The following is a 19,580-nucleotide window of genomic DNA, read 5'->3' as shown; positions in this document are numbered from 1 at the left end:
GTAAGTGGGCCACAACTTTTGCGTGGTATAGCGTTTGACTCTTATTGCTCTGTGGTATAATGTATAGTATTATAACCCACCTAGAAGCAAAAACTTATAAGCAAAGTGGAAAAATGAACATAACCAAAATAAAATACATCATAAGTCAAAATCATTCGTATATATAACCTGGAAAGCATACACACACCAACTTTCAAAACCAATGTATTACTATGGGTTTATGCTCGCAGTAAAGTAAGTTGCTTTTTCACAAGCAACAGGTAGGGCTTCATTAGCACGAAACAAAGAAATTCAACAGATAGGAAAACTGTAATAGCCCAAAAGCAATATTACTGATATAGTACTGCGGAGTAGGAGAGGATACTTGTTAGCATCTAAAATCTAAATCATGTATTTGTTGACCGCGTTTTAAACAATTAACAAGGTATTTCAGAGTCGCGGGCTGGAGTTATATATTTTTGTTAATATTCTTTGATTACTGCTAAATGGGACGAGAAAATAAAATTAAAACATGTCCTATCTTACCCCACCCTAGCTTTTTTAATGTATTCATAGCGAGTGTGCTTTGTTCGGTTCAGACTGGAATACTGTCGAATAATTTCCATAGTGCGAAAATTCTCACATTATATTTGTTTAGGCTTACGTTTATATTGGCAAGATAGCTATACAATGAATGTACAGAGTCGTGTGTACGTATATGCTAAATCAATAGATACACTGCTCACGTAGGTCGACAGTTTAGAGCATGTATAATGGCTCTGAAGGCTGATCGCAAAGCAGTCTGCGTTCCGCGCGCAACCCAGCAAAGAACTACTGATGATATAATCTCTATAGCAGACGAAAACGGGTTAAGAACGTGTTGTGTGCCCGTGTCTTTCATTAAAATGCTCTGGAAAAAAGAAATAAGGTCCCGTATTTCCCGGTAGCCTGTTCCAGCGCCAAAGATCACTGACACGAAGACGAGTGAGAGGATTTTCCTCCGCAAACTTCGTAGCAGCATGCTAGTAGGGGCACGGAATCTTCTCTCCGGTGTTGGCAGCGACCGCCCTGCCGAGTTTTGCACCACAAGATCGTCTTCTCTGGATGATATGTTCCGACTTGCAGTTTCAACCGAATTGTTCTTTACTCTTAACGACTCGACTACTTTAAACTTAAAGTTCTTATAGTCGATGCCGAACCTCACTAAGATAACGACCAACGAGGTAACTGATAGAAACCAAATGACGATAGATAAAATGACAGCGTGGGCATGCATCGGCGGGTCCTTGTTTAAACACGTTGCTTCTATAATGATAATGAATGAATTGTAAAATATTTAGAATGTTAAGGTGGACAAAATTTCGGAAATTCAATTTAACTATGCGATTTCGGACGCTTAAAATGTAGACCAAAATACAGAAAACGAAAAGGTACTCCTATTCTTATGTAGTTTTTAAACCAATGTATGTCAATGTATTTTAAAAAAAACATAAGCTATATAATTCCTTACTTGGTGATTTGCAGACGTTCATTTCACTTCGTGATACGAAGCCGAACAGACATTCACAAGTCGCTAGGCAGTCTTGCAATGAAAGACTTACTATAAGAAACAAAATTGCGACGAGCCAGTTTACCGAAATTAAGCCCAGAGCAAATTTTGATGGATTTTTCGAGCGCCACGCTTTAAACCTGAAAATAAAATGTGACAGAAACTAAAGTTATAGAGAAGACTCATCAATCAGTAATTGGGTTTAAGCCATTCCATTGACATATAGGGCAATATAGAAGGACTATCGATCACAATGGATTGCTGTATATTTTGAATTAAACGCTTCGAAGCGGACACTTCATTCGATTTCATTGTAACTTCCCATTGTTACTTTCCTAACGTTTCCCCCGCAAACCGCAGGCTATAAATATGAACAGTTCGCGATCGTGGGTGGTTTAAAACTGTGGTTTGTTGGGGTCTGAATATTGTATTCCTATTTGACAGAATTCGGGGCCATTTAAGCATTAGCTTCCTCTACGTTATTTTGGGAGACTTTTATCTGTGGTTCACATATTGAAAACGTGACTCAGTCTCGCTGAACAAGCTTTGCGGTCAAGCTTATTTGAAAGCCTGTGTTGAAACATTGCCACCTATGTTCGCAAGAACTGTTAGAATTTCTCACGCACCCGTTTGATTTTGCGGTTAAGATAGTTTCAGGAACAAAATTGTAAATGTATTGATTAAACGCCCCCGTTTCAACCACATTCTACAGGGTGTTACGGTTTTGCCAATTTATAAAAGAAAGTTCCCACTTGGGCCTAGGTAAGTGGTTGCTTTTAAATCAATTTACTTGGTACGGTGCTGCACCACCGCTGCTGGGATGTCTTCCTCAGGTTGTTGGTAAACACTGAATCCCGCTACTGTTCTGTGTACATGGAACACTGAGTTGCGCATCGCCATTATGGCAAGCATAATCGAGCCAGTGGACCCTGCAACAATTAAATCATTGTAATATGGATTTTACAGCTTAGTGTATGGGTATGTAGTATGGTGGGGGAAGATAGGACACATTTTCGTTATATTTTCTTGTCCCATTTGGTAGTAAACAAAAATTATTCAACGATTTATAAAACCGTATAACTCCCACGTTTTTAAAACACGATTAGGATATTTGGATATTATGTGCTAAAGGTGTCCCGTTTCCCCCTTTTCCCACTACATATGCAATCTGCTGCAGCGTATAAGTACGTACCGAGAAGAAGCGTCATTGACATAGAAATTGAAATAAGCCACCACAAGTTAAGGCCGCTTCCCCAGCTTATAAGTTCTTCATGTTTATACTTCCAAAGTTGCAGATCGACAGAGTATTGAACACACCTCCACAAACAAGACAGCGTGTTAGCGGCTACCACGTTCAGAATGTAAAGGTTCACCACACGTCGATGCAAGTTCCTCCTAAAACAACAACATGTACGTCAATTTATGCCACTGTCAACAACATATGCTCTTCAAACGCGCCCGGTGTCAAATTAAGCGCCCAATGGCACCACAAAACACACAAAACGATTTCAAAAGATCAAAATCGTGACCTTATAAAATTATCAACATGCATGGTTGCCGTGTGAAAAGGGAAACGATATATTTAGTTTGACTGACAGCTACCATGCTTACAAAAACTGCTTATGACATGGGACATGCTGACAGTGACACAAAACGATTCAGAGACATACACACGTGTAGTTGAAAGCCAATTAGCATTGTATTCGCTATAATTATACGGGGTGTTTTATTTTACTGTTTTTTTTTTCTTCATTTTTGCCGAATATTGGTTAGGGTATGGTTTGTAAGTCATGGATGAAATAATCTGCGTCATAATTTAGAATAAACCTAAACATGTCTATAACCTTCTGAACCCTGTAACACCAGACCATAGGACACATGTGATGCATATGTATGGGAACTAAGAGTTCACACTAAATGCTTCCGCGTGCGTATTATAGGAACCCGTCGATATAGAACAGTTTACCGTAATCGTCACCCGCTGTGTCGGTATGATGAAACGGATATTTCCACATTCCCATTTAGTCACTTCCTCATATGTACCCAGTGCGTCTTAAACTACGTAATGCTCGATCCAGCCTTTACTTTCAAAATAAACCAATTATTTTCCCGTTTAAAAAGTATCAACGCTGTGCCAACGTTTTTGTCGAATTCGAAAACAAGTCTAGATCCAACCAGATAAATGTCTTATTCTCTAAGCCAGTAACATTGACATTAATTATTAAACACGACTAAGCTGAATAAAGTGAACACGGATTTGCGCAGCAATTTCCGACAATATTCCAGTCGACAAATTACGCTTTGACTGTGGCTGTATATGCTATACTGCACACATGTAGTAAATTTAAAGTTGATTATATTTATTCGATATATCGAACACATGACAACGATAATGTAAATTCGGAATAAATTTGTGTAAATGTTGGTTATTGATCCACGGGAGTTTACTAGAGAAATTTGATTTTTGAATTTAATCTTAGGTCGTAAAACATGTAAATCGAGTTCAAAAGTGTGTACAAATTCGAATTAACGTTACCTCGCGGTTCAGCCAAGCCGATCGTCCTATTACACAATACTATAATTATTATTCATATTTTGGGGTCTAACAAATTTTGAATCAGCGATTACGAATTTAAAGTGCTTTACACATGTTGGTGAAAAGGGGGGGTGGAAGACCTTTAACACATACTATCCAAATATCGTGATCGCGTTTTAAAAAAATAGGGAGTCGTGAGGATACGGTTTTATAAATCTTTGAATGTTCTTTGTTTACTACCAAATGGGACGAAAAAATGGATTGAAAAGATATCCCATCTCCCCCCACCCAACTGTATAAACGTTTTTACCAACAACACTTATATAAATATGATGGTACATTTGTATACAGTAAGGTGTATTATGGTTAATATTTTTATTGTTTATTATCGTCTCATTTGATAATTAATAAAAATAGATATCGAATTAGGGCTATACAGTTGTAACCTAACAACTCTAAAAGATTGTTGTTGGTTGTTAAAAACACGATTAGGAAATATTGGATATTATGTGCTAACCGACTCCATCTTATCCTCAGTACTATATGCAGATATATGTTCGGCGTACAAGATTTCAGCAACATACACCGCGATCGCTCTACTGATGATTTATTTCGTACGAGTTTAAGTAAATGAAAAATTTAGTCAATTAAAACGGCAATTTAAAATTGTTTAAATGAGTTTTTAAAACGCCATTTTTTAAATGTTCAATAAAAGGAAACAAAAGTCAAGTTTAGACCGCATTGCATTTATGACGTCGGACAGTCAAACTCACCTGAAAACTGTAAGTGATATGACGAGAAACACATGGAAAGGAAGGAAGACATACGCAGGAATACCTTCCGCATAAAACTGTACTATGTTTGGAGGTTCGCATTTGGCGCTGGAATTGTTATGTTGCGTGGTCCAGCTGCAATAACAAAGAGCTTTAGTTGTACACCACTTAACACTGAAGAGCTTGACGTACACTAATGGCTATCACACGATTAATTCAACTTATGCCAACATAATTTAAAAGATTATTTCACCTCGAAGTTGCCTCGGTACTGTACGTGGTCATAGTTGAAATGCTAATACCAATATAAAACTGTTTAATTCTTCCGTCCAGTGCTTGACTACTTTGTTAGTTTTCTTCAATAAATGGCGAACAAGCGAAATAATATCATATTCTCTCTGATAAATCGCAATCTCGAATTGTCGCTTTATATACAGTACAGCAGTCTTACCAATTACACCGTACGTCTACTACGTCCTTTAATACACACCACTGTTACGTCATAAAGACGGGTCAGGCCCGCCAGTACAGGGAAATTCAACAGACGTTAATATGATAGCTTTGCCAAGCACATGCCCCGAAAAATAGCAGCTAATTCAAGTCACTTCCTTGATCTGCTTTCGTAAACACAACAAGTATTCTTCCTGGCTAAAAATTAGCCTGTAGGCGATATTTCAGTATTCGTATATGACAACATTAACACACATGCGTGACGAGCGTTGAAGGGTGACTGATAAATTATTCATAACTGATGGATATTTGCTACGGATCGCAAGACATATATAATTCTTTAACGAGATAAAAGTGTTTAAATATTACTGATGGTTTAAAATGCTGCACTGGAAGCTAACATCTTCTCATTCTCATTTTCATAAACGACTTTCTGAAAAGTTATATATAAATATTTCGTCATTTTTATCTAAAGTAACGATCAGAGGTGACAGTTTAATTAAAAGTGGAGGTCCGCCTACGCAAAAGGGGAGGACCATAAAAGCTGGAAAGCACATTCTCTCTGCGACTACTGTTTCTGTCTCACTTCAATCTGCGTCTGCTAGACCTTTGGTGGCGATTAAATTGGAATCCGGGCGAGCAATGACTCGTGTTTTAAAATCGATCAAGCCGATCCACTGTAGCTGTAACTGTCTTAGCGATGAACAAGCTTACTTTCAAGTGACAACTTTAAAACATGAACCCGAAATGGTTACATTCGCCAGCGAAACGACAATAAATAATTGAAGAATCTAAATCGTTACATCGACCGTTGTCTTTTCCACTTCTGACGGAAATAGTGGCCGCAGAAATGACGTTATAGCAGCTGGGAATGACGCGTTGCTCTTGTGAGTTTATCTACCTGACTGCAGTAATGCATGCCGCTATCATTTACAAAAACTCTTAACGTGAACGACCATAAATGCGATTTAATGAGTAATGTCATTAAAGTGTTCATAAATACGTAACATGTGCCATAAGAATTTTAATATGCCTGCGTAATTAGAAGTTGTTTTGGTACGTAAAATATGACGTCATCAATTTAAATAAGACGTTCAGTTGTCATGCTGGATTTGAAAATGTTTTGTTTGAAACTGAGCAATGTAATGTGGACTGCGTTTACATTGGTCGTTTAAACGAGTTAAATACGGCTCAAAACTGTCAATCAGCGCATCGATGCGAACTGATCAGGCAGACAAATCATCTGACATTAAGAGTGACAATCACGTTAACCAAATAAAGTTCGCTTTACATAGGACAAGCTAGATTTCCCACGGGTCGATTTGCTGCAGACTCGTCGTCTAGCAAACATGTCGTAATTACGTTTTAACCGATCCGTGCAAGCGGTTCACATCGGAAATTATCCGAACCGGAATAATTCAATTTTAGTACGATCGTTGTATACACGGTTAAAAAAATCGTAACATAAGCTTTACTTTTATAGCAATTCACGCGTGTATAACTTGACGAATATTGTAAAGAAAAATGATAAATGTTTAGAAACATCTTTTTGTGCCAATGTACTGTGGTTACGAAACAACAAAATTATTTGGTTTAAATATATGTTTTTGTGATACCTTTGTATACTAAAACACATTTTTATTTAGTAATCCATGCTATATGCACAGACTTAACAGTGTTACACGTTTTATATAAAGTTTTACTTCTGGAAATAAGACTTGAACCTAAAGCACGCAATACACGATTACTAACTCTATAATGTATATAGGTCTACATGAAAACATTATCGAAACGGTTTAGGTTAAATGGCTTCTTTTAAAAATGCTTAAACTAATCTATCTATTCGCATTAAATCTGTATTTCTTGCCTAAGAACCTTAAATGACAGAATTAACAAAATTTTAATTCTTGTAAAAGCAATCGGTTTATTCTTTGAAACGGTCGCAAACATTTCGTTTCGTCAAATGTAAATCTGCAGCACATAAACTGCAAGGAATGTAGAACAATATTTCCTTATGAAGTTTCTCGCTGGTCACTTGCTGTAAAACGATTTAGAGTTAACATTACGAAACCAATATCAACATACATTACATAATACTTACGTATAAAACAACGGTTCACAACAACTGATCTGTCATTGAGTGTAATCGTGCAAACGTTGTGGTTGTTGTCAAAATCTAATTCCCCAACACTTTCCAATGGATTCAGATTCACCTAAACGGTTGCTGTTATAGCAGGGTGGAGAGATGGGAAACATTTACATTCTATATTCTGGTCCTATTCAAAAAACATTCAAATAATTATAAAACCGTATCCTCACGACTCACTTAAGTCGCTGTTAATTTTTCGACTAGAATATTTGGATATTATGTGTTAAGGTGTCCCGTCTCACCCCACAGTACTATATATATATGATGACTAAAAATCTACATGCATTCTGTACAAACGTAAATTTACTTGGTAACTTACCCGAAGATAATACTCTCCGTTGCTTACATCTGTGACGTCAATCCACTGGCAGTCGTACTGAGCACTGGAGGGGAATTTATATAGAATAAATAAATTTTACTTATTTAAACTACGAAACTTGTAACTTTTGAAGTTTTAAACAACTTACAAGTACGTATCAGCGCACCCAGCCGATATTCCTTGTGGTGTCGGCGTTGTTTCGGTCGTGCATCTATAACGTTTTGAAACGCCCTCTTGACAAATGCTGTCTTCTAAGCAGAAACTCGCTTTGTGCCCCTCAGCAGCACGCTCAAATGTGTCAATAGATAAAATATCGAAATGAGCAAATTCAGCCATGCTGTGGAAATGACTGCACCGGGATAATAGGACAAAATTATAATTTACAAATATTGACAGGTCAAGCCACATCATTTACCCATGACACGCGTGCCACTCCCAAGCATTGCTTTGGAGCCAAGGTCTGAAGGCAGCAGTTCCTCTATTCCATACACTGGTTGTAAATCTGAGTAATTTTCTTGTTGAGTTCGAGTTGGAAGGATTATAACCGGACGTCGACAAGCAACGCTCTTCCGCTAAAAAGAAATGCAAGCGTGGTGTAAATATCACCGGTGCCTTGAAACAGTGGTTGGCGCTCATGTCCTTAACCCAATAATATGGGTTCAAGGCTCGTCGCTGCCACCATTGTAAGCGTATGTGTCCTTAGGCAAGACACTGAACTCAAAGTGTTTTAACCAAGTCCTAGCCGTAAAAAAGTGATCACCAACAATGTTATACTCGTGGTAATTCGTTAGCCGGGCACCAGGTTTATGAAATAGAAAACTGTCTATAATGACGGCCGTTGCCCTCCTGGCTAGGGTAAAAATACATTCATTCTTCATTCATATAACATTCAATGATTTATAGTTTAAAACTAACCTGCGCATCTCAAGTAGTTCATGTGTAACACGTCAACCCACATAGAGTTTGTCAAATCCGCCATATCGAGCTGTAGGTCTGGCAACTCTGCAGTAAAAACAAACATAATTTATATAACTTGCGTTGTTTGCTATTGTCTACATACATTTCATATTAAAATACTATAGATCAGGATTTCTTAACCGGGGTGCGAAAATTGTTCCTATAGGTGGTACAGCTATGCTAAATCATAAAATTGGGTCTACACTCCATATAATTAATCCTAGAAAGGGGTGCGGGAATAAGAACCACTTCCATTTAAGTTATGACATTATTCGTTTTTTTTATCTTGTATCCCTACGACTCCCATAGACCTTTGTTAATTGTTTGAAACCAGTCAGGATATTTGGATAATATGCGCTAAAGGCATCCTATTTTCCCTCCACTCTACTATTTACAACAAGTCTTACCGTTGGAGCAAACCACGCCAACGTAAGCTGCAGTAGATGTCCAACCACTTCCACAGTCAGCACCAAACGGATGGTAGTTAATGAAATACTCGCATTCACTCAAGGCATCCTCGTTTCCCGTGCAAACCACGTTTGTAGCAACAGTTCGCAAACCTTGACCACTGGCTGTCATTTGCCATACGTCCTACAACGTATAAGTAACGTATTAGAAACAAAATGTTTCGAAAGGAGACTTTTTGTAGTTCAGGTTAAAAGAACAATTTTGCAAACTATGGTTTTGCAGCAATGTTTAACGAAAGAAAGAATAAATAAGTAATTTTCTTTTTTTGTAGCAAACATTATATTAACTTTCTATAGGTATACTTGAATAAATAAATGATTGTAACTTGCTTTATTTTCGCGTGGAGAGGTGTTCTGTTTCACACACGTATGCTGTAACTTGGTGGGTGATTATGTTTTATTTTCGTTGTTGTATTTTTGTTACTAACGATTTAGACAACCCATTAGTGACCACTGGGTTAAACAGATTGTTGTTAAGTGTCTTGCGCATGAATATACGCCAACAATGGTGCAGCGACGAGCCTTGAACCCATAGCCTGTAACTGGGTTAGAGGCAGGCGCGCTAACCAACTGTGCCTCAGCGCCGGCCATGCACATAACCAAGATTATACCTTGAAAAATACTTATACACCTTTACAACAAACAAATAAACCACACCTGCAAACTGCTGTGTGCATACCCGAGGCCCAACTGACGACACACCACTGCAGCTTCTCTTATTGTCCAACGATTACTACATATACTTCCCCAAACACTACCAACACGAACCACAACTCGGCCAACGGAGGGTTGACCTGCAGGACTGTCTACCAACGCGATCTGCGTAATATTTATATGACATAATTAGAATTGTATCAATTGGTGATATCATTAATTGTTGCTTAAATGATTTAAAATGTACTACCCACAATGTTAAAATCAAACTATGTTTAAAATGCCGACATTTAACCAGAAAGTATAGTAATATACTTATATAGGGGAGAGACGGAAGCAAGACACCTTTAGTGCATAATATCCAAATATCCTGATCGTGGTATAAACAATTACCAACGTTCCAAATCGGGTAGAATGAAAAGGCGTCCCATCTTCCCCAAACCTACTACATAAGTTTTCCTTGTAATCGTACACTTACAGTAAGCTGTACGTTTTCGCTATCACCGTTTAAAACTTAATAATAGCACCAAACACCTGAAACGTTTTTAAATTCTGACAGAAATGTTTATAACAGCTTACCGATTCTTGATGGCCGTAATTTGGTGTATTACACGACACCCCTGCAAGGTTACGTTGCGAACAACCATCCATGCTGTAATTAGTGTAATCACTCATGAGTGGAATGAGCTCGTACTGGCATTGTTCTAGATTGGTTTCGTTGCCATGACAATTAATACTGGAGGCTGTGATGGTCCCATGTCCTACAGCGGTAATGCTTTTTGAAGTAAGGTGCTTTTTGGTGTAAGAAAGGTTATGTTTTCAGAAGTAATTAGTATGAAAAGAATACAGCCTCATTCGGCCATTGACAAATTAGATAACCACAGTAAAAGGTTATGTGTTTAAAGGTTATAAGTTTCGTTGCGCAGTATATAGGTACTATAGTTAGTGGTCTGCCTATCAGAATATAGGGTTCGAGGGTCGACTCTGCTACCTTATAAGTTGTCAGTATTGATAATCTTCAGTCAAACATTAAAAGGTGAAAATTCTAAAACAAATAATTACCCACAAAGTTACATTCGTGGTCACTCGTAAGCGAGCACAAGGTGCGTAAAAAAACACCCGTGGTATATATAAACAACGACTGTCGTTGCCTAAATAAGTTACATTTAATCTTTTAAGGCTTATAGCCTAAATATGTGGTAAACGTTTAATGTTTTAAATTGTACAATGTAAGAGAGAAGTGTTACCTTGACCAAATTGAACGCCGGAATAATGTTCTCGAGCAGTTCCATAGCCCAGTTGTCTGCACGCTACATTTGCGCTTGCACGGTCCCAGTTGTGGCCACAAATTGATCCCCATACTGAATTAACGGCAATCTGGACGCGACCTACACCAGTTAGGCCTATTGCTCGCAGCCGAATGTATCTTTGAACCTGCATTTATATTATGGAAAATATGAATTTAAATTAATTGTTTGTTTTTTTTATTTATGCCTTTTTTATGATTATTTTGGATTTAAATTAATGCAGTCACTTTAAAATTGGTGTCCTGTATCATACAGCTAGGTACTCGCATACTTACTCGCTAGAACAACGTTAGCACGCATTGGAGGTCGGTTGTTATTCGCATTATGCGTGTAAAGAAAAATATGGTGGAAGGACAGTTTTACTTTTAAGAGCCTAATCTTTTGGGGGTATATTATTTTCACAGTTTTTAGTTGGTAATGGTACAATAAGGTATTATAAATTATATTATAAATATGACTTTTGCCTTATAACAATATTGCACTAAAATAAGCTAATTCAATTTTGATACGAGCATAAACCGATGACCATGCAAAAAATGCTGTAAGCGATTTACCAAACTTATCGGTATAAACATTTTAGCATGCGAAAAGGGTATTAGAGTTTCTTTACCTGGTTGTCCCTAAGGCTGCAACTCACATACGTGTGACCTGATCGGCATGTGCTGGTTGTCACGTGTTGGCATTCATCCAATGAGCTTTCGCTCCCGGTGCAGCTTATGAGAAGTGCGGTTGGACTGAGTCTAAAATTACATTTTGATCGTGACAAAAAAACTACATTTTGATCATGAAAAAAGACATTTAATACTGTGAGGCGAAATGGTAAAAAAGACATATAGTAGGGTGGGGGGAAATGGGACACCTTTTTATTCTGTTTTCTAGTCCCGTTTGGTAGTAAACAGAGAACATTCAATGAATTATAAAACCGTATTCTTACGACTCCTATAGATCGTGCTAATGGTATCCCATCTTACCCCACCCTACAATACAACACTGTACAAGATAATTACCTTTAGCGGCTACTGTCGGATATTTCCTAACAGTGGTTTAAGAATTAACAACTACCCTTTAGAGTTGTGAGGTTACAGTTACAGTGAGGCGGGGGAAGATAGGACACTTTTTCATTCTATTTTCTTGTCTCATTTAGCAGTAAACAAAGAACATTTAAAGCATTATAAAACTATACCCTCACGACTCCCACAGACCGTTGCTAATTGTTTAAAACACGATCAGAATATTTAGATTTTATGCACTAAAGGTGTCTCTTCTTCCCCAACAGAACTATATATGAACAATTCTGTAAATATTTATTTGTTTACTACCAAATGGGACGGTAAAAATATTATTGCAACAAAACCATTTTACCCCGTCTATTATACAACAAATATAAATTCCATACAAATGACGGGCGAACAATCGAAATGCGCTAACAAGACTTTTCATGCGCTTTGAAGCGTTGCACTTAAGCGATACAAATAAAACTGCACTCACGGTGCAATAGGTGAATGAGATGTATATCCTGGGTAGCCAAGATTTCCACAAGCCACAAACGAGTTCGCATCACTCCAGTCATCGTAACACACATAAAGCCACGAGTAACTCGACAATTCGTTTATTTGAACATCTAATGCGCCGCTGCTCAAAGGTAGAACTGGATAGCTGTTGGTTAATGGGAATAGTCGGACGTCGACGATACTCTGAAAACTAACGATTAAAACCGTCCCTGTTTAGTCATTAGTTTAAACAATATAGTAGGGTGGGGAAAGATGGGACACCTTTTTATTCTAATTTCTTGTCCGAAACAAAGAACATTTAAAGAATTTAAAAACCATATACTCACGACTCATATATAGACGGTTTAAAACACGGTTAGTATATTTGCTAAAGGTGCTCCGTCTTCCCCCACCCTATAAATAGACCATACATACTTACTTGGGAATGCACAAGGCTAAAAGTGCCTAAGCAAACTAAAACAAAAGAATAAGAGACAAATCTGCGCATACTTGTAGCCATTACAACTGCTGTATTTTTCGACTAAATCTAGCCAGCATAATTTCGAAAAGCTGTTCTTTTCGGACAAAGAGAACGCCGGCGGCGATTAGGCATCTCAATTATACGAACAGGTATCCTCGCGAACATGTTTTTTGGTTAAAACGTAAACAATGAAGGCAGAAATACTCATTTGTGTCGCAAACAAAACCCAATGCTTATGAAAACACGCACAAATTTTGCAGTGGATAAAATATTAAAACCAAATATCCAGCACAGGGTATTCCCCCATCGTCGGTGACAACTTGAATAATGTTTCCGTAAAACAATTTTAGTTTGCTGCAGTCAAAACGTGCTATTTTTTTACCTTGTCAGAGCGTCTGTGTTTTAGTTGGTTATAACGCATTAAATGCATTTACGAAATGTAAGATTTGAGTATAAACTAAATGTTGTTGTTTTTCGTTTCTAAAAGTTGATTGATCTGTTTTTGAGCGACACCGAAAGCGCCTTTATCAGGAAGAGTCCATTGACCTTTACGTACAACATGTTACATCGTGTTAACTATTAAGTAACCATCCGAGCTTAGGACGGATACGACATGCTACATTACAAGATAAAGCTGCCGAAATCAAGACGACATCCAGATAGGAAACCGCCAGCTAGTTAATGCTGCTAAGATATAGAACTGAGAAGGTATAGGCTATAATTGCAGAAATTGTATTTTATTTAAGTTGCTTTTTATCATGATTAGTTCAGAAGCGATTTCCGTATGGACCTAGTTGGTGTAGTTGACCATTTGTAAGGATTGTTGCTTACATTTTGACGAAGTATAATTTAAAGTATTCTGATTTACAGGCCTAATTTGTAATATTTTTGTATTCTCAAGTATCATTGAAAATAAGTTGTTTTTTTTACTTTGAACCAAACTGTATAGATGATTACGTTTCGCCAGTTTTAATTTACAAAGTGTTTGATTTGTAGAATCTGGTACATAAAAGGTCGTCGCAAATTTCCAGTATGAATGTACAATGTTTAATTGTTCTAATTTGCTGCTTCGTGGTTGCATTATGCAATAAACGGAATTGTGAAAAGTGGAGACGAGAAGCTTTGGCGAAACGAGGCAGGCAAATAAATACTAGCGATGAAGCAGGTAGTACTATGTAATTTCAGGTCCTGCTTTTTTAATATTTGTGGGTGAGGTCTTTCTCAAGTACATTGGATTTAGGCCAGATTTGGCCTATTACCCCCAACACCCTGGGGTGCCCATTTAAGTCTTTCGTGCGACCGGTGCTTAACTTTGTGACACCGCATCAGTCAGACACGAAGTAAATAATGGTTTGTGAATTATCACCTGCTTAAAAAAAACGTTTTGTATATTGCTGAATGTTGTTATTCAAATGCGAATTCCGCTTTTATACTCGAACAAAACAGTATTTTTGTGAGGAACACGGCAGTGTCACAGAAGATACCTTTATACTCGCAAAGCGCAATTCCTTGTATACCTTGGTTTGCTTAGCGTAGTCAAATATTAGCGTTGTCAGGCTTACAAGACGTTTAAAATGATATTATTTACATGGGCGGGGCGAGATTGCCCTGTGTCAAATCACTTAAAATGAATCACTATTAACCAAAAAAAACAACAAAAAAAACAGACACAGTTTTTTTTCTAAAATATGATGTCTGATCTATAGTAAAACACGCACATATATCCCCCCAAAATATTCACCCACAAAGTAACATACTTTGTAACTTTGGCACGAGGTGTGTGAAACAGAATACCCATATTTAACGACTGCCGTTTTTCGGGCACGCGAAGATAAAGTACGTTAATACATTTATTCATGTACCGATAATTATTACAGTTAAAATGCTTGAAAAATTTAACGTCTAACTTTTACAGCTGGTTTCGGACGCGGAGGTTACCCTGAGCCCACTGTATCGGCCGCAGTAGGTTCAACAGTGAAGCTTGTTTGCAACCATCTGACCTATCTAGGGGACTCGCCTCACCCGCCCATAGTTTCAGTGGTATGGCTGAAAGATGGACGACGACTTCGCGAAATAGCGAATAAGGTATGTGTATAAACATGGCCTACCTAACGTATTGAGTAGTCCACGGGGTGAATGGGCGTATATGGTAGGGTGTGGGTGAAGATGCGATACTTTTTCAATCTAATTACTCTTCCTTATCAGTAGTAAACAAAGAATATTGGGGAGATGGGATAGTTTTTTATTCCATTTTCTCGTCTTATTTGGTTGCAAACAAAAAACATTCGAAGAATTATAAAATCGTATTCTCAAGACTCCAATGGACAGTTGTTAATTGTTAAAAACACGGTAAGGATATTTGGATATTATTTGCTAAAGGTGTCCCATTATAATATCCAAGTATGCTGATTGAGTTTTAAACAATTAACAACGGTCTATGTGAGTCATGAGGATACAGTTTTATAATTCTTTGAATGTTTTTTTACTACTATAAATAGGACAAGAAAATAGAATGAAAAGATGCCCATCTACTATATAGAAGTAATATTTATAAAATTAGTGTATTGCCAATTCAGGGTGTACACGGTTACACGCTTCTTCGTTACAATTATACTTTTACATCGCAGAAAAAAATAGACGATTGCATCAAAAAGCCTTTCATATTCGGAACCAGGCTCACTATTTTTAAAGCGTCGCCGATCGACTCCGGTAACTACACATGCAAGTATAGTATCGTGGATAAAAACGCGATTCGGTATGAGAAGAATACGTCTGACAACATCGCTGTTTTCGTTGGGACGAAACGCAATGTGACAGGTATATGTTTTTGTTTAAAGTATATTATTTTAAAGCGAACATCATGTGCAAGGGGTCCTAAACACGCCCACATAGTATTTTTTTACCTGAAAATGATAAGTAAGAATAAATTGATATTTTATGAAACGTAAAAAAATGGCACTTTATGTAAAGTAAAAAATATATATATATTTTTTTTGGCGCAGTATACCGACGCGGTTGGTCGGCGAGACATTTGAATACTACAACCACTAGCAGAACCACAAGGAAAGAATTTGGAAAGGAATCCACGACTGCAATAATAAGTATATAACATATAAGCTAACCAGAGTTTCCGTAAAGGCATTTTTTGCATTACATTTGTGTATTAATATCTTACAAAAATTTTCTTATACAAATTATTGTTGGATTGCATAATATTTTTTATAGAAATTATGTTTCATGGAATTTTTTTTTCATATAGAAATTATTGCGGAATCTGGATGGAATAAAGAATTAACAGCACTCGTGATAGTTTCTTCATTCTGTTGCGTGTTTTTGATCATTCTTCTAGTCTCATTATGCTCGGCCGAACAATCGTGTCCGTATAAAGTTTGTTTGGCGGTCACTGGTCAGCGACGTCCAGTTCAAAAAGGGCCAGCAGCTTGCCCGGCGGATACCGGACTATTGGAAGACGGCGTTCGATTTTATAATGAAAATAAAGACATGGACGAAGTAAGCAAGACTATGCCATTTTTGTTCAATGATTTTGTTGGTGTATATGAAATTGGCAGACTCTGGATTTTATAACAATATCTCTTATAACTCCAAGGAAGTTAACGGCGAATGCTCATCCCATGTGTAACCCTTGTTATTTAATGTTGCTGTTGGTGTATACGAAATTGTCCGACATTGATTTTTTTGCAGGAACCAACTTACATAAACAACGAACGTTATCGGGATCTTTTCCCATTTATCAACGAAGAAGAATGGAGATTACTCGAGCAAAACCGAATCGACAGAAACAGGTAAGCAATGTTTTAATAAGAATGTGTCAACAGTTGAGCCTGGGGGTTCGGGAATATTAACCTAACTCCCTTTCGGTCCGCCGGGGCAACGCTAACATCGCCCGCTTCAGAACGGCCTTCGCCTTTTCCTTAGGGTCGACTGACCCATTTTTTCAACTGCTGTTCACATGAAAATCCTTCTCCACTTCGACTTTTAAAGTTCCCATTTGAATATTTGCTACTACCAAGCTTTCTTTTTCGTTCGTACTTCTGTTTGAAGTAAACGCAGTAGATATAGTTGCAAATTGCAATCTACTACACGTATTTTTTTCATCTGACTAAGGAAACGTGATTCCCGTTAAATATATCAAAAAACTATTTGACGTGAAGTTTAGTGAATTTTATTTAAAGTTCACGATTTGTTATCATTGCCTTCAGCGTCCTGTGCGGTGTTCAATACTCCATGCCAATTGTGCTTGGGACAGGTAACTTTGGCCACGTATATAGAGGCGAGCTGACTATGCATGATGGAAGTAAAAAGATGGTGGCCGTTAAAAGGCTAAACGGTGAGTTTTATATAGAGCCAGATTTTTTCAGAATAACTGTGAAATACTCTGTGAATATATGTCTCTGATAGAGTTCTCATATTGTTGTACGATTCTGCATGCGCCATTAACAGACCACACTGAACCTTGAACCCACAGCAAACAAAAATCAAGTCCAATTAATCTTAAACAGATTGATGAAAAAAAAACTTGTTTATAGTAACAAGTTTTCAAACTTTAAGCAAAGTTTTCCGCTAAAAATGATCATTGCAAACTTTACATTTTGCAGATGGATACAAGCCAAGAGAACTTGGTCATTTTCTATCTGAAGCTGTGACGTTGTTGAAGGCTGGACAACACTGTAACGTTGTAACTCTGGTCGGCAGTAGTTTGCTGGACGCACTTGGAAACTCGGTGGGTATAAATTTTATGCAACCATATCGTAAGGTGGAATTGTAGAAAAGCCGATGTTTTATTTGCGCATCAGAAGTGCGTAATAGGTATTCTGCAATAAATCTATATTGAAAATGCCATGTTTTTTTTAGGATCGAGCGGACTCTGTAAAGAAACCTCCTATTCTGTTGATGGAATTAGCAAGTGAGGGAAACTTGAAAAACTATTTGTACGAAAGAAGGTTGGTCCAAAAACCCGATGTCGTTGAACTGTCTGTATCAAAACTTCTATATATTGCTCTTTCAGACTGGATGAAGCATCTGTCGTATCTTTGCCGCGAAAAAATGGAATGACGTCAACCGACGTGGCTGTTGGAAAGGGGATCTCCCTTAAAGATTTGACGTCATTTTCGTACCAGGCAGCCAGAGGAATGGAGCATCTTGCTTCGAAAAAGGTGCGGAATGGAAAAAATTGTCTGTAAACTTATGAACACTTGGAAAATTATCTATTTTGTAATGCGTTAGAATTCAGGAGGCAAAACTATCCGTGTTTTAATGCGTTGACCAGCCATAGACGCAACACTCGGGCTTAGAGATCATATAGTGGTGATAAAACATGTTTGTGTTTTAGATCATTCATCGCGACCTCGCAGCACGGAACGTACTCCTGACATCTGATCGTGTGGTTAAGATCGCCGATTTCGGGTTGTCAAAGCACATGCAGAACGAATATTACAAAGTACACGCTCCTGCGGTAAGTGCTGTTTCGAATGGGTGTAACAGGAAATGCAAAATATTTTTGACAGAGAGAGGAATAAGTATAAACATAAAACTTGACATTAATCAGTAATAAAATTTGAAATTTTTTATATTTCAGATTGCTCCGGCGAAATGGACGGCTCCCGAGGCATTGTGGGAAAACAAATTTTCGATTAAATCGGACGTGTAAGTTTAGAGAAGCTGTACGAGCTATGTTCGACACTGACATTTCATGTTTTTAAAGGTGGTCGTATGGTGTGCTGGTGTGGGAGATTTTCTCTATGGGCGAGCAACCATATCTAGGCGTGCCCGCTCAAATACTATACAGAAAACTATCCTCGGGACTACGACTTGGAAAACCGCGATTTGCAAATACTGCAACGTAAGTTTTGGTATAGGGTAAAACTGCGACAGTTTGTGATTTACTATCGTTTGAAAGCAGATATTCGATTTTACGAAAGTGTTGGTCTTGGAAACCAGAAAATAGACCAACATTTACAGAACTGGTTCAATATTTTGACGCAGCGTTGTTGTGTGTTGCACAGGTAGGTCAATCCCTATATTGAGATGTACTTCTTGCGTTAAACATTGTCCTTATGCAGGCCTACATGGACCTAGGGCAGCCATGCAATTCTCTTGTGACATCTACCGACAGCATTAGTCAAAACTCGGAGGCGGGTTCGGACTCGGTTTTTGATTATTCGGAAATGATGAGCGTCGCAATTGATCCGCGAATGATAAATCCCTATCCCCCCGATTCGTCTACATCAGCAGACACGTACAAAAATACGTCAGCCGTGTCGATACGTTCCGCAACCCTCGAGTCGAAGGACTCGGCTTGTATAATGCACAACTCTGGCGGTTCAGTATCTACAATATCGGAAGATACTGCGGCCGAATTTACGTTCAGTGAATTGATTAATCCTCTGTATGAGGTCGAGGCGGTGGTGGATTAATTGATGCACAGTGTACATCATAAAACACTTGCATT

At 37.9% G+C, this 19,580-nt stretch overlaps 4 protein-coding genes across 6 annotated transcripts in view; 2 read left to right on the top strand and 2 right to left on the bottom strand.

The window, feature by feature from the left end:
* LOC149740506 (bone morphogenetic protein 7-like) overlaps positions 1-19,580 on the top strand; it is a 60,018-nt gene that overhangs the window by 5,256 nt on the left and 35,182 nt on the right. The gene's annotated exons all lie outside the window — the stretch shown is intronic.
* On the bottom strand, positions 378-6,212 carry LOC149740516 (uncharacterized). Its single transcript, XM_089871987.1, has 6 exons — positions 5,091-6,212; positions 4,838-4,972; positions 2,721-2,923; positions 2,319-2,457; positions 1,490-1,668; positions 378-1,284 (listed from the first exon to the last, which is right to left on the bottom strand). The coding sequence occupies exons 1-6, from the start codon at positions 5,120-5,122 to the stop codon at positions 722-724; spliced, it is 1,251 nt and encodes a 416-aa protein (XP_089728113.1). The 5' UTR covers positions 5,123-6,212; the 3' UTR covers positions 378-721.
* On the bottom strand, positions 7,186-14,080 carry LOC149740515 (lysyl oxidase homolog 2B-like). Of its 3 annotated transcripts, XM_089871976.1 has the most exons (13): positions 13,070-14,080; positions 12,629-12,834; positions 11,751-11,880; positions 11,081-11,267; positions 10,413-10,594; positions 9,837-9,998; positions 9,120-9,303; positions 8,671-8,757; positions 8,171-8,327; positions 7,904-8,104; positions 7,756-7,819; positions 7,389-7,500; positions 7,186-7,325 (listed from the first exon to the last, which is right to left on the bottom strand). In XM_089871976.1, the coding sequence occupies exons 1-13, from the start codon at positions 13,148-13,150 to the stop codon at positions 7,300-7,302; spliced, it is 1,779 nt and encodes a 592-aa protein (XP_089728102.1). In that variant the 5' UTR covers positions 13,151-14,080; the 3' UTR covers positions 7,186-7,299. The 3 variants fall into 3 exon arrangements, with proteins under 3 accessions (XP_089728102.1, XP_089728104.1, XP_089728103.1); XM_089871978.1 differs by lacking the exon at positions 7,186-7,325 and having other exon boundaries at positions 7,389-7,511; XM_089871977.1 differs by lacking the exon at positions 7,186-7,325 and having other exon boundaries at positions 7,442-7,563.
* LOC149740514 (uncharacterized) lies at positions 14,075-19,545 on the top strand. The gene is made up of 15 exons (XM_089871973.1): positions 14,075-14,276; positions 15,027-15,196; positions 15,739-15,928; positions 16,114-16,212; positions 16,371-16,621; positions 16,814-16,914; positions 17,332-17,459; positions 17,728-17,852; positions 17,984-18,072; positions 18,138-18,285; positions 18,462-18,584; positions 18,708-18,775; positions 18,834-18,971; positions 19,032-19,134; positions 19,192-19,545. Exons 1-15 carry the CDS (start codon positions 14,144-14,146, stop codon positions 19,543-19,545), a joined length of 2,220 nt encoding a protein of 739 aa, XP_089728099.1. The 5' UTR covers positions 14,075-14,143.

Source organism: Ciona robusta, chromosome 2 (genome assembly GCF_009617815.1).
Source record: "Ciona robusta chromosome 2, ASM961781v2".
Taxonomy (NCBI): domain Eukaryota; kingdom Metazoa; phylum Chordata; class Ascidiacea; order Phlebobranchia; family Cionidae; genus Ciona; species Ciona robusta.
The sequence above is the reverse complement of the archived record's forward strand: the minus strand, read 5'-3'. Positions and strand labels throughout refer to the sequence as shown.

Coding starts and splice junctions, on each gene's coding strand:
- LOC149740516 (XM_089871987.1), bottom strand. CDS start 5,122: ATGACCACGTACAGTACCGAGGCAACTTCGAG. Junction 2,458..2,720: donor GTCAATGACGCTTCTTCTCG/GTACGTACTTAT, acceptor TAATTGTTGCAG/GGTCCACTGGCTCGATTATG. Junction 1,285..1,489: donor GAACGTCTGCAAATCACCAA/GTAAGGAATTAT, acceptor TTATCATTATAG/AAGCAACGTGTTTAAACAAG.
- LOC149740515 (XM_089871976.1), bottom strand. CDS start 13,150: ATGGCTACAAGTATGCGCAGATTTGTCTCTTATTCTTTTGTTTTAGTT. Junction 12,835..13,069: donor TTAGCCTTGTGCATTCCCAA/GTAAGTATGTAT, acceptor GTTAGTTTTCAG/AGTATCGTCGACGTCCGACT. Junction 8,328..8,670: donor GAACTACTTGAGATGCGCAG/GTTAGTTTTAAA, acceptor ATTTCTTTTTAG/CGGAAGAGCGTTGCTTGTCG.
- LOC149740514 (XM_089871973.1), top strand. CDS start 14,144: ATGAATGTACAATGTTTAATTGTTCTAATTTGCTGCTTCGTGGTTGCA. Junction 16,915..17,331: donor AACCGAATCGACAGAAACAG/GTAAGCAATGTT, acceptor CATTGCCTTCAG/CGTCCTGTGCGGTGTTCAAT. Junction 18,073..18,137: donor AACTATTTGTACGAAAGAAG/GTTGGTCCAAAA, acceptor TTGCTCTTTCAG/ACTGGATGAAGCATCTGTCG.